Source organism: Stegodyphus dumicola, chromosome 7 (assembly GCF_044657685.1).
Source record: "Stegodyphus dumicola isolate Sdum_Otavi_A_Nest chromosome 7, ASM4465768v1".
Taxonomy (NCBI): domain Eukaryota; kingdom Metazoa; phylum Arthropoda; class Arachnida; order Araneae; family Eresidae; genus Stegodyphus; species Stegodyphus dumicola.
Window position 1 is genome coordinate 97,081,931 of NC_140774.1, and position 17,813 is coordinate 97,099,743.

Genomic DNA, 17,813 nt, shown 5'->3' on the forward strand with positions numbered 1-17,813 from the left:
CAAAAGAGATCAAAAGTATGAAAAATCCTTGTAGGGCTCATATATATAGGTATATCCTGTCCAATACTGAGGAGAAAAAGGTAATGTTCTTCAATCATTAGCTTAGTTTGTCTATGTTGAGGATTAGTTTGTCTATGTTGAGGATTAGTTTGTCTACATTTTTACTTCTGCAGAAAGGCTGTGGCCCTTAAAGGTCACTTATTATGATAAAAGGTTCAGGCAGCTGCTCCATTAAATTATCTAAATCTCTTTTATCAATAAGGACATTTGAAGACAAGTAAACAGAATAAACTGAAACCAGTCTTTATATTTATCTGAATGGCAACAGCTTGGAAGCTTGTTATTAAAGGAAATGAGCTGGGCAGGTAATCTAGTGAGGTAAGAAGCCCTACACAATGATTGATAAACTCGCTTGTGAGATAGTTTTTCCTGACAAAGGAAAACCCTCAAAGCTTAGTTTGATTCTTTGGTTTCAGGAGAGTGTCTCCTGCAGTGCCAAAACCATAGGATGATTCAAATTAATCAAGTCTTTCATGTCATCAATATTTTGGTGGAAACAGAGACAATTCCACGGAACGATTATTTATGAAATTATTATTACATGTGGCCATTATTTGGCTTCTGATGGTCTGATATTTGCTCTTCCTGTGCAGGTTTTTAGTTTCACATGGAAATAGGTTCTTGTTTCTTTATTATTTTATATTTTTACACCTGAAGGTATTGGTTTCTGTGCTGCATTTGGTTATAGATTTTGGATTGGCTGCTAATTTTGTGTGTCTTCTGTTTGGATGCCAAATGATTTGACATATTTTACGTGCATAAAGAATGTGCATACATTACATGCTCTATACTTCCACAGTCATAACACGTTGGTTTTGTACTCTTATTAGGTATAGCGCATGCTTTATTTTGTGTGTTAGTACTTGAATAACCCTTATTCTTCATATCTCGAATGCGGATTTTCTCATAAATTTTTAGTTTCTCTTTGAATTCAGAAATAGTTTGACACCCATACAAAATAACTTTGTTACTAATCTGATACGGTATCCCAATGATTACACAATCAAGAATTGATGAATCATCAACAGAACCGCAACTGGCTATTTCACACATGGCAATTAAATATTCGGAAAAAGATTCACCAGGTTTTTAAGTGTCGTTAAGTCCAGGCATAGTCTAAATGAACCACATTTTTTTTTTTCTATTTAGCACGATATTACTCGCGTATTCAGAACAGCCTGGCTCTGACCAGAATGTCTGGGCTGTTAGACATCTGGGCCAAGACCAGAATGTCTGGGCTGTCTTGTCTGGGCCAAGACAATTTCCTCATCTGATATGAAGAGGAGGTCAATCTTAGAAATAACATCCTGACTGTAATTCAATGATTTGTGTTCTGCCACATTAATGTTGACATACCCAAGTTTTTCCAACTTAAGAAGGGTAGAGCAGATTGCACTGGAGAAGTGGTTTTTATTAAAAGATATCCAGAAAGTAGCTATTTGATTTTCTTTGATGTACCATTGCAATAAGAAAAACTGCTCTTTTATGGGATCGGATCAGAACTGTTCACTCACTGAAATGAATTGGTTCTTTTTTATGACTTTCCACTCACTAACAATATCATTGACGAATAAGATCTGAATGACAGGTGAATCAAGACTGGCTATAGAGTAAAAAGCAGAAAGAATCAGATGAGCAGTGGGATCAGGACCAGTTAGCAAGATTGGAGTGAAGGGCGAAAAGAACTGAACAAGCTATGAGATCGGAAGAATCGAAACAATCAAATGCTAACTTTCTAAACTGATTTTTTTCAACTGTAGTCCTTGAAATCTCCTTTCTACACAGAACTAAAAATGAAATTCTAAAAGAAAAGTTTTTCAAAAAGTTGTTAAATGATAAAAATTAAATCTACTTTTAACATGGGAGGATAAACATTCTTTTCTCACCTAAAATTGGAATAGAACTTTTTGGCATGCTTCCAACAAGAGCTACATATGAACTGTAAAAGAACTGTAACTCCATTTTCTGGAATCTGAAAAATTAGCTCAGTTAAGTGAAACAGTAATTTGAATGAGTACCAGAGCAGATCATCCAAATTCAGTTCACCAATAGTGGCCTGTATATGTTTTTTTTTTTTAATCAGAATTGGTAACATCTTTTGAAGATTGCCTTTTGTGTTATTTATAACAAGAAATGTGAGTGGAATTTTTCCAGAATTCCTATTCACCCTGTTTTTACTTTTTTGATGAAGTAGTAGTTTCCTTTTGTTAACTTTTAGAAGGGATACTAAATAAAAATAAAAATAAAAATTCGGAATTAGTGACCTCACCCACCATATGATCCAACAAGGACACAGAGATTCCTGCACCAGGGCTAACTAGGTCAATATGTAATCATAAGCCCCACATTCAGCTTTCCCAAAAGCAATAACTCAGGAAATTTTATCCCCAAGCCACTGACCAGCTGACTGACTGTAGAGGAGACAACTAAATGCCTTCTGTTTTGATCTGTAGCAGAGGCCAAAGCAGCGTATTCAGGACAGTACCTTGCTATTCAATTACTAGGACCCTCCTTTTCAGACTTATGGGTTACAACACATGGCAAACATGTAGCTAGTTTCTTCTCCATGAGAAACTAGAAGTAAAGGAACATAACAGCATCTTACTTTGAGTACCAATCTCTGAAACGGAAGCCATAATAGAGGAAAAATGGAAAAGAAATGATAAGAAGAGATGAAAAGGAGGAAAGATCTCTAGGGCTCCAGAATCGTGACCTCCATCTCACCAAGAACATGGTTCCTGCCAAGACGATTATGATGCTAGGATTCCATACTACATAATCATGACATCTATTAAGCAGTAGCATTCTACTGAGGGAGCCTTTGTTCACCACAAGTACATCTGGTATTGACTAACCAAAAGATCTAAGTCTCAGATCACAGCTGAGTGTCAAGCTTCACAGATTTGGCTGGGAAGCTATCAATCTATTACTAATACAAAAGCTATATCAAAAACTAATTTAAGATAGTACATTGTTAATGACCCTGATACATTCTTCCTTTAATATTCATCCCATTTTATTATTTGAGTGAATAACAATGTGAAATTTTTTTTCTAGAATTATACTGAATACCTGTGATCATACAAACAAACATTAGAAAATGTATGCACAATTCAGTAAAGGAATACTTAATAGAATGTGAAGAAAAGTTACTCTACAAGGGAGACAGCCCTGTGAGGAGAAAAGGAATTAAAATTGACAAAATTTTTCAGATAATCAACAACTTCTGGGAAAATAAAACCGTTATTTTCCTGAAATAAAATTAAAAAGTATTCTTCTGGAAAGATTAAAATTTTGATTTAATTAATGAAAATTTTTAAAAGCATTCTACCATTAAATATGTACAAATAAATATGATGTAGACAAAGTGCTTCTTTTGTGTTTGTTGACACAATCACATATTTTTTGCTCAGAATTTCAATATTAGGCTTGAAAAAAAAATAATGTATACTTTTTCCCATAACTTGAATTTTCTGAAAGACCTCCAAATGTACTTATTCCAGCCCAGGCAGTTAATGCAGCATACGGAAATGACGAAGCTTCAACATGTGTTAAAGAATTTGGCTTTTTAGATACCTAAAATAAATACTGTAGGTAAAGATACAAACTATCATTAAGTTAGGAAAATTACCAAACATAAACAAACACTCACATAATAAATATTAATAGAACCAAAGTTCAAACTTTCACTGCATTACTCATTAAGTCAAGATGCATTGAGTATGAATACAATTAGCAGTGATCCAATAATTTTATATAACTATCAAATTTGTGTAATTTAATTCACTTGCAAACATTATTTAGTTACTATAATTTTCAATAGATTATTTACACTTCTTTTACTGTTCTTTACAATATAAGACTATTAACAAATAAATACATACACACACACACACACACACACACACACACACACACACACACACACAAAACAAAAAAAAAAAAAAAAAAAAAAAAAAAAAAAAAAAGAGGTAGTTTTAATGTTATGTAGACCTTTTACTTTTTGAAAGATGCCCACTTTCCTCCATTATACCCATACCAATTTATATATAGAAAACTGTCTCTATATCAATTAGATACTTTCTCAATTTGAATATCCAATCTTTGCATCTATATAAAGAAAAAGTAAGGAACTTAATTATACTATTGTAAACAACAACATTCCAATGAAGTGAATCTATATTATTTTCATTCATTTCATAAATTTTTCAAAAGCCTAAATCTTCACTAGAAATATTTAATATAAAAATAAAGCAGCAAATAGTTAGAATCTTGTTATTACCCAAATAAAAATATGTAAAAACTGTCCTGGTTAAAAGTGAAAGGAATACATCTAATATTAAACATTTTACCAGACCAAAATTCTGATCATATGAAAGCTAAAGATGACTATCTGCAATCAAAACATAGCAGTAACTTGAAAATTCCTGCTCAACAATTATTCCAGACAATACCAGAGGAAAAATATTGAGTAATATCTTAAGCTACCTTCAAGCTGATCATGCAGATAAATAATTCCTCTTAGACTAGTGGTTCCTAATTTTTTCTATGCCTCATAATATTGGAAAATTTTCCATTCTCAAAAACACAGAAGCCTATATTTATAGAAGAGAAGCCTATTGCTAGTAAAGTGCTATGCATATCACAGGTGCAGCAGTTTTTAGGAACATTACGATACATACAAACAGAACAATACCTAAGTTTTATTACATGACACACAGTTGGATTAAAACCTGATACTGTTTATAATTCATTTGACAATAAATCTTTCAAAAGGCTATGTTTTATACTCAACAATCAAAACTAATAAATGAAAACTATTATTTCTTATCTCATATAATATTTACATACTTTCTATACACCAGTATCTCATCAGAATAACTTAAGTTCACAAATCAAGTTTATTAACAAACATATTCCAATTACTAATCTTTTAAAAATGTAGTATTTATACAGAACTACAATAAATACTACTGTGAAGTATACAAGAAGTATAAAAAATACTTACTGTGTATTAAGACATTAATATTATTTTATATTATAACATATAAGAGATGAAATATACTTCAAATTATAAGTAAAATAAAAAAAAAATAAATAATTTATGCTGCACCATATTAATAGTTACAGCATTTAAAATTAATTTACAACATTTTTAAAAATAATTTACCTCATTGAAACTCTAATTTTCTGATAACCTGCAGAATACTTTAGTATAGAATAAAAGTCTCTTAGTTAAGAAAAATGACTTCAAAAGTTCAATAAATATTTGAAACAAAAAAATTACACGTTAGAATTGGGGGGGGGAATGAGAAGGAGAAGAAGAAAAGAAGAAAGAACTAACATGACAAGCATTTGCTAAAACATACTCAGCATGAGTACCAGCTTCCCAAGGACTTAGAGCACCCCAGACCTGAAAAATGCAGAAATATTAATAGTAAATTCATGCAAAACAGTAAAATAATATTAAAATGATAAAACAAAATATGCTGCACCATCCCAATTAAATAAAAATGGTTTAAGACTTAACTCTCTTATACAGATGAAAGTAAGACATTACTTAAGAACAATATTTTGTCCATAAAGTTTGAGCATATTGCAAATTACTATTTATGCACAATGATCCACAATAAATAGTTATTCAAAAAACTCATTTTATGCTTTTAAAATAGTTCAGATCTAAATATATCAATAATTATCATCAATGATCAAATAACAAATGTTTAACTTTTGATACTTTTATTAGCTTTGAGCCAGTAGTTATGAATATTTAAAACTAGTTACACCTTCATGGTGTAAAATGCATTTACAAAGATGTCTCTGTATAATCCTCTTACAATATCGCTCCCACAATGGTTAGTGGTTAAGACTGCTAAATGCCGGTAGTCCAAACTCCAAAACTGGTCACATGATTGGCTTTTGTGGTTTCTCCCACGTGTAACTTGAATACAAGCCAGTTTCCTTAAGAAAATTTTCTATGCAATTCTATTCTTTATCTTTCTAAATACATACTTTAAAATGAATGAAATATTTGTTACTTTTCCTGCAATATAACCATATCTGCTAAATAATTTTCTACAAAAAGATATATACCTCAGTACTGCCTCTTAGCCACTATTAAATTTGGCCTGGATCTGGGGGGGGGGGAAGCTGGGATTGCTGCCCCAGGTGGCAAATTCAAGTGCGGCCCTGGATTGTATTTGGAATGTTGTATGGCTACAGCAGCACTCTAACTTGCTACAACACTAGTAGTTTTATGGCCAGGTTTAAACACTCTTTTATAAAAATTCATAATTAATTACTAAGAACCCTTTTAAAAGAACAAAGAGTTAAAAAAAGTTAATTATAGCCGATTACAACTTAAGAGATAAGATTAAAAAGAAAGTAACAGAGGGATTCAAGGCATCAAAAGGTCAAAGTGTGCTGGCGAGAGGTATTCAAATGAGAACTTGATAGCTTCTAGGCACCTCTTTTTCACAGCAATTCCTCTTGACAAATAGTGAAGCTCTGCAACTATTTACCAAGATTTCACTTAACAAAAATTAACCTTGGGATGTCCTAGACCAATGAAATAATTCAAATTAATGTATGTATAGAATATACAACAGACTGTCAACATGGCTTGTGCCTAAAAGAAATAAAGGCATTTAGATTTTTTGTAGCTCATCAGTAACTTAGCCTCACCTTTGACTTAGTCAGAACGATGGCACACATTCTGACTTTTTAAAGTTGGATTTATTATTAGTTTTATGTTTTTTAGTTTCGAGGTATCTTTTGTTTTCTTTTTTAATTATGCTGGCTCTCAGTAGTCTGCACTATGCAGCTCTAGAACTGCCAAGAGTAAATCAGTTGTTATTTGTTCTTATTAAGGAAAGTCATAAGGTATTTCATTTAAAATAAAAGAAATCATGAGCATGCCTAGAAAAAAAAACTCTCATTAGTGGACTATAGGAAAAGAGTCAAAGGTAGGGTCAAAGAGAAAAAACAAATTGCAGCTAAAAAAAAGGGAGCTTCATGGAAGAAGTGTATTGTCCGCAAGTTTCCCTTCCCTAGTTTCCGATGATGTTAATATTTTACAGGATATTAATATTTCTAGTAATTTGCATGATCAAGATAACAAATCCTCATCTATTATCCCCAAAGTGTCTACAAGTCAGAACTTAAAAGAACAACCTTCTTCATTGACCTCGAATGAACAACTGCAGGATGTGAAGCCAGGATATAAAGAATCTCCCCATTTAGGTAGGAATGGGCAGCAAGAAAGTGAAGACTTAAAATCTTTTGATTTGTCAGACACAGAAAAAATGAATGATCAACAACAATATCTATTAAACAGTCAATGTGTATTATTAGTGGAAAACAACCAGAAAACCTATACCTTAAACCTATTGAAAATGATAACAGCCATTTAATATCTTCTATGAGGTAACGAACATTGGAAAATATTGAAAAGATTAAAAGATCTTGGTTTATCTATTCTAAAATCAAAAATGCAATTTTTTTTACACTCTGCAAGATTTGCTGAACATGCTGCTGTTGCTACGTGAGTATTATGTACTACAGGATTTATCAATTGGGAAAAAAACTTCAAAAGATTAACTCAGCGTGAAACATCTAAATGAAATTATTGGCATAATGGAAAAACAGTTCAAAATAGCATTTCAACTGATATCAATGAAGCCCAGTATTACACAATAATGTTCGACTGCACTCCAGATGTATCGCACACAGAACAAATGAGCCAAGTGATTCAATACCTAAAAAATGTGGTAATGTGTGTGAAATAAAGGAAAGCTTTATTGATTTCACTAAAATTGGTAAAACTATAGGATAATATATTTCTTAACGGATTGTGCAAAAATTGACACTTAATGGTCAGGATGTTGGGCAATGCCATGGTAAAATCTGACAGTAATGTGTCTAAGATGGCTGACATTTATAAAGGAGCACAAGCCAGGAATTACAGAAATGAATGAGCTGGCTGAATGTGTGCCATGTTTGGCTCACTCCTTCAATCTTGTTGGTATTCATCCTGCCTGATTGTACTCGGAAGCAGTTAATCTATCTGGAATTATCCAGAAAATATTTTGCTATTTTTTGGATCCACTTAATCAATGGGATATTATAAAAAATGTATGTAAATCAACTTAAAAGGAAGCTGCCAGAGGAGATGGTCGGCAAAATATGTGGCTGTAAAAGTCCTTCTAGTTAATTTACGAGAAGTAGTGAAATCCTTGAAGGAAATTCAAGACATTTCTCTTAATGCGGAATTAAAGTATGAGGCAGAACATTTGTTACATGCTGTGAAAAATTTTGAATTCATTATCAACCTGACAATTTGGGCTAATATTCTTTGAGATGTTAATCGAGTCAATATTGAAATTCAAAAGGAGATATTATTCTTGCATGTTCCATTGCATCAAAGGAAAGGCTGACAAAAACTTTACAAAAAATGAGAGAAAATCCTATGGAATATTGGATAGAAGAGGCTAGCCAAAAGAACTGAAGTTGAGCTTATTCTGACAAATCAATAAATTTTAAAGAGCAAAAAGCAATCTGATGAATTGTGTGAGGATGAAGCATGAATATTTTGACCTCCTTAGCTATTTTATATTATATTTATTCAATATAAATATTATATTTGATTAAATTTTATCAGAAATTAAAAGGAGGGTTAATTGCACTACTATTTAAATATCTGGGCACACTGATTATAAGTTGCATCGATATAAAAATTTAAATAAAAAACAGAATATTTAACCCACTAGATGGATAGATAATGTTGAGGAGGATTTAAGGTTAACTGGAGTTAACCAATGGAAGGCTACTGCACTGAATGGGATCAGGTGGAGGAAACTTGGAGAGACAGCCTTGGCCAGCACCCGGCTGTGGAGCTCCGTGACACTTAGCCGACACGGCACTTAGACGACAGGACAGTTAGTCGACACGGACACTTAGCCAACAGGACATTTAGCCGGCATGGACACTTAGCCCACAGGTCACTTAGTCGACATGGACAGTTAGCCGACAAGGACACATAGCTGACAGGACATTTAACCGACATGAACAGTTAGCCGACAGAACATTTAGCAGACAAGGACACTTAGCTGGCAGGACACTTAGCCAACACAAAGAGTTACCATCAGGACATTCAGCTATGGGACACTTAACTGTCAAGACATTTAGTCAACAGGACACTAAGCTGACAGTGACATTTAGCTGACACGTACCTAATAATTATTTAAACTTACTATCAATTACAAAATTTCTCGACTTATTTATAAGTTCAATATTTAAGTTATTTTTTTTCACCTATCAGTAAAATTCATTTTTCAATTCCTTAAGGTCTCACATGTGCTTTTAATTCTTTTGTAATTTAACATTGTTTGATATGTATCGTGCTGTTTGGTGTATATTGGCCAAATTGAAAAAGCGCTGAAATTTCTCGTCAGGAAATACGAATTGAATTTTGAAAGGAAAAAATAAATTTTTATGGCTAAGTACGGCGGTCACTTAATTACATTTTAATATGATCTTAAAAAATTATCCGTAAAGCTTGTTCATTTAATCAACTGGGTTCTTTTGAACACCTTCACATCATAATAATTTTTATTGTTTACTTAATGACATTCATTTTCCAATCTCGCTCTTCCAAATGCTTTCAAATTTCTAATACCTTTACATTTCATTACAATTTTACTCATCACATCATGTTACATTCTTTTACCCTACAAAAGCGTTTGGCTTTTCCCACTAATGAAATTTCCTTTCCCTGTCATGAAAAATCTGAATAATGCAATAAAAAATATTGTTATTCTTGAATTATACTTTTTTATAGAAACATATGGTGGTAAGAATTAGTTTAGCAAATATATTTTATTTTGTTATTAAAAAAAATTAAAAAAAGGGAATTTTTAAGACAAGCAAGGGTATAAATTTTTTGTGATCTCTATAATTTGCTATTTATTCTATAATTTGCTATTTAATTATTAAATTTGCTATTTTTGCTATATTTATAATTTGCTATTTATTTTAATTTAATAAAAGGTTACAGAATTTCTATCTTAAGAATGGTGATCATGGCACCATTCTTAAGATAGAAATTCTGTAACCTTTTATTGACCACACCTCTCGCTTAAAATACTTACTTAGGTTAATGTTTACAGCACTAAATTGGTGCATAATGTTTAATTTAGAAGTAAAATATTCTTTAAGGTTTTCTTTTATTCATAACTGAAGCTTCAGAAGGAGGGGCCACAAACCAAGTAGGTGAAGCACAGCATCATATCCTGAAAAGTCACCATAATGTGGTGCCATCTATCGATGCTCGATTTAACTAGATCAGTCATGTAAATACATAATATTATGTACTATGTTTTGAAAGTCTCAATGTGTCATTTTCAGTATAATATCTTATATTAATTATGTTCTTATAACATATAACTTTTCACAATATCTGTTTAAAAATGTATAAATTTTCTTTTCATTTTTCATTAATTTTATTTTTTTCCCTCTTTCATTCCTTCTCTTTCTTGTTTTCGGTTTAGCAACATGGTAATGGGAAAATATTTGGTGCCCATTTTTCTGAATGTATTTATAAAGTTCTAGCCTAAAGAGGCAATTTTCATTGGAAGAGACTCGTTATATATTAAGTAATAAAGCAGTCACCTATTTCCATTAGGCTCAGCAGAGGCCAAGCTTTAAAGTCATGAACCCTGGCAGTTGGGTCCGAATTTCAAATCCTGCGAATAGACATACTGCATGGGTGTTTTCATGGTTTTCCCCATGTGTAACATGTATACAAGCCAGTTTTCATTAGAAAGTCCTCCACAATGGCATCCCTCTCTTTGGCTTTGCTGTAATTAAGTAAACCAAACCTACTTCTGTTAGGTGGCCGCATACTTGGTTTTTGGCCCTCTCCTTCTGCAGCTTCAGTTATGAATAAAACAAAACCTTAAAGAATATTTTACTTCTAAATTAAACATTATGCACCAGTTTAGTGTGGTAAACATTAGCCTAAGTAAGTATTTTAAGCGAGAGACATGGTCAATAAAAGGTTACAGAATTTCTATCTCAAGAATGGTGGCATGAACTGCAAATTATAGAGGTCTCAAATAATTTATACCATCGCTTGTCCTAAAAATTCTCTTTTTATAATTGTTTTTAATAACAAAATAAAGTATATTTGCTAAACTAACACTCACCAATATATGTTTGTATAAAAAAGCATAATTCAAGAACAACAATAATTTTTATTGCATTATTCAGACTTTTCATGACAGGGAAAGGAAATTTCATTAGTGAGAGGAGCCAAACGATGAAAGCATTTGGAAAAACGAGATTGGAAAATTAATATCATTAAGTAAACAAGAAAGGTTATTAATGATGTGAAAGTGTTCAAAAGAACCCAGGTGATTAAATGAAGAAGCTTTATGGATAATTTTTGAAGATCATATTAAAATGTAATTAAGTGACCTCCGCATTTAGCTAAAAAAAATTCTTTTTTCCTTTCGAAATTTAATTCATATTCCCTGACAAGAAATTTCAGCGCTTTTTCAATTTAGCCAACACCAAACGGCACGATAAATATCAAACAATGCTAAATTAACACAATAATTAAAAGAATATATCAGATCTTTAAGAATCGAAAAATGAATTTTTCTAATAAAGAAAAAAATAACTTAACTATTGAACTTATGGAGAAGTCGAGAAATTTTGTAATTGATAGTAAGTTTAAATAATTATTGGGTACGTGTCAGCTAAACGTCACTGTCGGCTTAGTGTCCTGTTCACTAAATGCATTGACAGTTAAGTGTTCCCTAGCCAAATGTCCTGATGGCTAACTCTCTGTGTTGGCTAAATGACCTGTCGGCTAAGTGTTTGTTTCGGCTAAAAGTCCTATCAGGTAAATGTCCATGTTGGCGGCTAAGTGTCCCTTTTGGCTAACTAGTGTCAGTTAAGTGTCCTGTCAGCAAAGTGTCCGCGACCAGAAGAATAGTACTACAGTCAAAAGTCGTTAATTCAGACACCCATAATCCGGACCTCAAAGCTAAAAACTTTCTGCGCATGCGCCGCGTTGACACATGCACATAGGCGTTTACGCGTGCACATAAGACCTTTTACGACTGCGCATATGCATTTGCGCAAGCGCAGAATAAGTTTTCACGTGCACGTTTTATGTATAACGGACAGTATGAACTAAAATTATTTAATTATCTATTTCAGTTAATGTTGATGATTGCGTTGTTTCTTAATCTTCGAATTGGATCCGGCTTATTATTTTTTGCAGACTGTAAGAGCAATATTATAAAAGTAAACTTGAACTTTCGATTATGTCAAATAGAATTTCCGATTCTGGAGCTCCCAAAGGATCGTACAAAATGAAAATATGTTTCGATGTCCATCAAACAAAAAGTGGAATTGCTGCAAAAAATGGATAAAGACATAAAGAATGTGACAGAGAGGTTAGTGAAAACGAAAAAATTTTGATTGACAAGTTTGTCGGTATTCTCGGCACAGCAATTAACAGGACTTGAACAGCGGAACTTTGTAACTGAACAAGAAATTATGTCTGTTTATAGAATTAAAGAGAAAGTATTATCACATAAAACGAAGCAACTTAAACAACTTACATTGAAAGAAATGTTTAATAAAGTAAACAAATAAATATTAAGCTTTTTTTTTTTGTAAATTTTGATACCCTTTAGATCATAATTGTTCTTTATTTCATAAATTACGGTTTCATATTTTTAATTTTAGAATTTCTGCATGCCATCTTACGAGATTTAAACTGATGATCTATAATGCGCAAAAATCGATAATCCGGAATCGCCGAAGTCCCAACGAGTCCGGATTAACGACTTTTGACTGTACTACACTAAATACAAATTTTGCATTTCTCAATGGTCATGAAATACTGAATATATCAGTCGAAGAACTGCAAAAGAATGCAGCAAACCTTGCACAAAAATATGAGTGGGACCTAAGCACATTTGAGTTCAGCTAGGACTTTACAGTTTTAATGATCAAGTTGCCACTATAATTTGGCAACAAGAAAAATGCTAGTGCTCTGTCTCTTGCAACAGATTACCTATGGATTGCAAGATGTATTTTACAATATCTGTATTGTGTTGCGGATTTATTCTGTGCTTCTGATCTGCAAGCTATGCTTGAAGTTTTATCAAATTAAAATTTATTAAGAACTATCTGTGATCATCGAGGAGCCAGGAACATTTATCAAGTCTTGCAATTCTGGGAATCAAAAATCAAACTGCACATCAAATTAATTATGACAATACCATATACTTAATTACAGAATAAAAGGCTTGCAGAGGTAAATGTTAATTTTTATTACTAATTCCATTATATTTTAATAATGTTAGAAGGTAAGAATCAGTGGCAACCTGCATTTTGTATTTCAATGGCCTCACCAGTGGCCAAGTGGTTAAGACCACTGAATATTGGTAGTTCGAGCTGGCTTAGGTTCAAACCCAGGCAAACGGACTGACTGCATAATTGGTTTTCATGGTTTTCCCAATGTGAAATGCGAATATGAGCCAGTTTCTCTTAGAAAGTCTTCCACGAAGGCATCCTTCCTGTTAGGTAATTAGCCCTCTTGACTTTGCCATATTCAAATAACTTAACCTAACCTAACCTGTATGCAATAAATACAGATTGGGGAGAAGCTTGAAGCGGATCCCCCTAGAGCAACAACACCGATGGTGGCAAGGCCTGGAGGATTACAGGCAACTTTCCTAGGAGAGGCCACACTGGTTTTTAATTACATAATTTCTGGTGCATATATTTTCTTTATAATAAAAAATGGCACATTAAAAATTCTTAGTATAAAATAGTTTTTTATGTTTCATCTCAAACCTTACCTTATTTCTATGTTTATTAAAAAAAAAATTCAAATTTGCTACATAAATTTAAAGGAGATTTAAGTTTTGGCCCTATCTGGAAAAAATTCCAAGATCCAGTGCTGCTCATATTAAATACAATATTATTATCTGTAAAAATAATCTTTTTTTCAAAAAAGTATTACCAACAAAAGGTTTTTAAAGTATGCCATTTTATTTCATTCTTTACTTATTGAAATAATTAATTTTAGAGATATCTGTTCAGAAATATTTAACCTAACATGATATAAACTGATGAACCAAGTAGGTTTTATCACTAGAAGAATCAAGCTGGCACATATGTTTTCCTAGCAAAAATTATTTGGCATGTTATCACGTAATGGAAAAGATCCAAATAATTTTTTGGTACTCTTTGTTCGACACAACCGTACCACAAAGTCACCAATCATTGCCAACTAATATTTCACTAGACTAACGTATGAAAAACAGAAGCCATTTTAAAAAATGGCTGCACACTGAAATTATTAAATGGTGGCACACCGAAATTAATACACTGAATTAATAAAATTAAAACAACTTCCATAATAAAACACTGAAAATTACATAAAACAAACATCCATGATGATATACTAAAAATTAAATGAAACAGCAACAAATTAAATAAAGTAACAACAAAATAAAATTATATGATAGAACATTTAATATACTTTTTTCCCCCAGTCTTCTGTTCATGTGCATAGTGATCAGTTTTAACTTAAGAAAAAATCAGAGAACTGCAGAATTCTCAGCATCACAGAACAACCTGGCACTACTCTACATGTACACATCAACCTGCTTTAACTTAAAAAGAAATCAGAAAATTGCACAAAAAATAACTTCATCAAAAGCATATTCTTACACTCTCTACTACTAGGTGAAACATCATATTTCCGAAAAATTTTTTAAAACTGTTTCTCAATAGCAGCCAAATTCTGCAGTTGCATTACAAAGAAAAAAAAAATTTCCACACACCGATTACAACCAGCAGAAACTACAAACATGACCCTTGAATTTCAAATATGCATGCATTGCACCAACACAAAAGAATGCAGAACTATTAGCGGGCTGCCAGATATATATTTTTGTAAAATTCTGGATTGGCTTGTTTGGCGACATAGTGTTTTATCTGGTGATTCTAGTCAGAACTGGGTGTATATCAGCAAGCACCATTTTTTTAAACAATGTTTAAAAAATTAAAAAATGATGAAAAATATTTATCTTTTTAAATAGATATATTAGATATAGTTACACAAAAAGAAGACCTTTATGCATTCTATGCACAGCAATTACTATGAAATAAAAATAGCTTAGTTAGTACAGTACACAGTCCATAATCCGGACGTCCATTATCCGGAATGATCTATAATCCGGACATCAAAGCCACAAACTTACAGATGCACGTAAAGCGTTTACACATGCGCGTTTAATGCGCGCATACGCTACATATGCACATAAAGCCAGTAAAGTGTTTACACATGCGCGCTTCCGATAGTGAAGAAAGTGACAGAGAGGTAATTTAAAACGGAAAAATTTCAATTGACAAGTTGGTGGGTATTATCCGGGTATTCTCGACACAGCAATTGCAGGATTTGAACAGTGGAACTTTGTAACTGAACAAGAAATTATGTCTGTTTATAGAAGAGAGAATTAAAGAGAAAGTTTTAGCACAAAAAATGAAGCAACTTAAACAACTTACATTGAAAAAAATGTTTAATAAAGTAAACAAATAAATATTAAGCTTTTTTTTGTTGTAAATTTTGATATCCTTTAGATCATAATTGCTCTTTATTTCATAAATTACAGTTTCATATTTTTAACTATATAATTTCTGCATGCCATCTTACCAGATTTAAATTGATGATCTATAATCTGGGAAAACCCCTAATCTGGAATCGCTGAAGTCCCGATGAGTCCGGATTATGGACTTTGTACTGTATTATCGCTTAGTCAGCATTATCACACCATTTTCTACTTTGAGATTTCAATTATAATAATTTTTAAACATTTGAATTTTAAAAAGATTGTTGCCTATGTAAAATTTTAGTGCTAAGCACATGAATATGCTATTTATGCATATATGCTCTAAATATCATTAAGTCAGTAACCTAAATATTACAGAAATAAAATTAATGCTGAAATAACTTTTTTATATGTTTTCCCTCTAATGATTATTAAACAATGAATAAAAGAGTTTTTTTCCCAACTTCAGTTTGACTATTAATTTCTTGCTTTATATAGAAATTGTACATTGATATAAAAAAATACAGTTTTGTGTTCTGCATTGTATTTATTTCCAAAGAAATTCTAAGAAATTTTTCATATAGCTGATATTGAAAATACCTCATCTCCAGATTTTAAACTTTTTACTTTTTTTCCTACATACACTACAGTTCCAGAAAAGTCACGTCCAGGTGTTAAAGGAAACTCTGGTGGTGCAAGAGAGCATTTGGTAATTTTCTTCACTGTGTTGAATGCAGTTGCTCCATACCCTTCTAAAAATTTAAAACAATTGTTATATAAAATTTTGAAGCAATAAAAAGCAATTTATAGTAAAAAATGGATATTAGCACATTATAATTTGAAAGTAAAATATCACATTTCTTCAGTTATGCAACTGTAAGATAATATTCCTTATTTTCATATTACACCAATACGATGAATACTTTGAGTTTCCATAATCAGCAAGTACTATTTAGTATCGAATTTCTTTTTGATATTGAATGTTCAATACTGTTAATTATTTCATAATATTTCATTCCTTAAACAACAGAAGCAATGTAACTAAAGTTTTTTTAATGACTAGAACATGCAGAAACAAATAATTGGGTGTCCTTGATTCCAATGTAGCCTGAAAGAAGCAATTACATGAAAAATAACTGCCTTTTAGAATTAAAGAATCAAGTATCACTACACATCAGTTTTACAAAGTAATAAAATATGTGCTCAGCAAGAAATGTTACATCATTTAAGAAAGAACTAATATAATAAAATCCTAATGTAATCTGGAAAGCAGTTGAAATTATTTATCATATATACTGAGGCTGTTTGCACATTTTTTGATGATTCTGCTTTGCTATAAGTCTATTTTGAAAAATTTTTTTAACTGCAACTATATTTTTGAACTATACTATACTTTTGGAAGTATACATTATCATCTTTTACTTGACAGTTTTGATTTTCATGTAAAATGGCATTTTTAAAGAAGCACTGAATGGGAGAGTATGCACTCTTTCCGAAGAAAATTATTCGTACCTAGTTATTAAAAAGCACTGTGAAAGCCATGGTTTTTTTTATATCTAAAGCTACGACAGGTAATATTGTTAACAAGAATGGAAAATAACATCAAAGTCTGGCTTCAAGTAGAAAAATTGCTCCAAATAGATATCAAAGAAAAAAAGGAATATTTAGAATGTTGAAAAGTTAAGATCTTAAAAAAATCCGCAGTGTTAAAGTACAGTTGCAAAATCATTAAAATGCTCAGTGTTAACTATAAACAAAATGATTAATGCTGATTTGAATTCTAAAATGATGAAATAACATAACATGCATCATCTTTCTCTACGACATATCGCCGAATGCAGAACGTGCTGCAGAATTCTTTATGAGAAACATTTATCTGGACATTGATGGACAAATGTTGTCATGACAGATGAATCTTGGGTGTATTTAAATAACTGGAATAAAAAGAGATCCATTTATCATCATCAAAGAGGAGGAAAAAGTCTTAAAACATAGTTCAAAGGATTTAAAATAAGATTTTTCAAAGGGATTTATGATTGCTGCTGGTTTTACATATAACGACAAATTAAAAATAATGAGAATGGAGAAAAATGTGAAGATCAACTCCACATATTA

The 17,813-nt window shown here is 31.8% G+C and overlaps 1 protein-coding gene across 2 annotated transcripts in view; it reads right to left on the reverse strand.

Moving 5' to 3' along the window:
* The window catches only part of LOC118179823 (NAD(P)H oxidoreductase RTN4IP1, mitochondrial-like), a 91,668-nt gene that overhangs the window by 59,407 nt on the left and 14,448 nt on the right, over positions 1-17,813 (reverse strand). The window contains exons 3-5 of one of the 2 annotated variants that reach the window (XM_085820619.1): positions 16,299-16,450; positions 5,405-5,473; positions 3,512-3,636 (exon numbers count right to left, since the gene is read on the reverse strand). In XM_085820619.1, coding sequence (XP_085676745.1) covers positions 3,512-3,636; positions 5,405-5,473; positions 16,299-16,450 — 346 coding nt within the window. The remainder of the gene's footprint in view (positions 1-3,511; positions 3,637-5,404; positions 5,474-16,298; positions 16,451-17,813) is intronic. The other variant, XM_085820620.1, reaches the window with a different exon arrangement.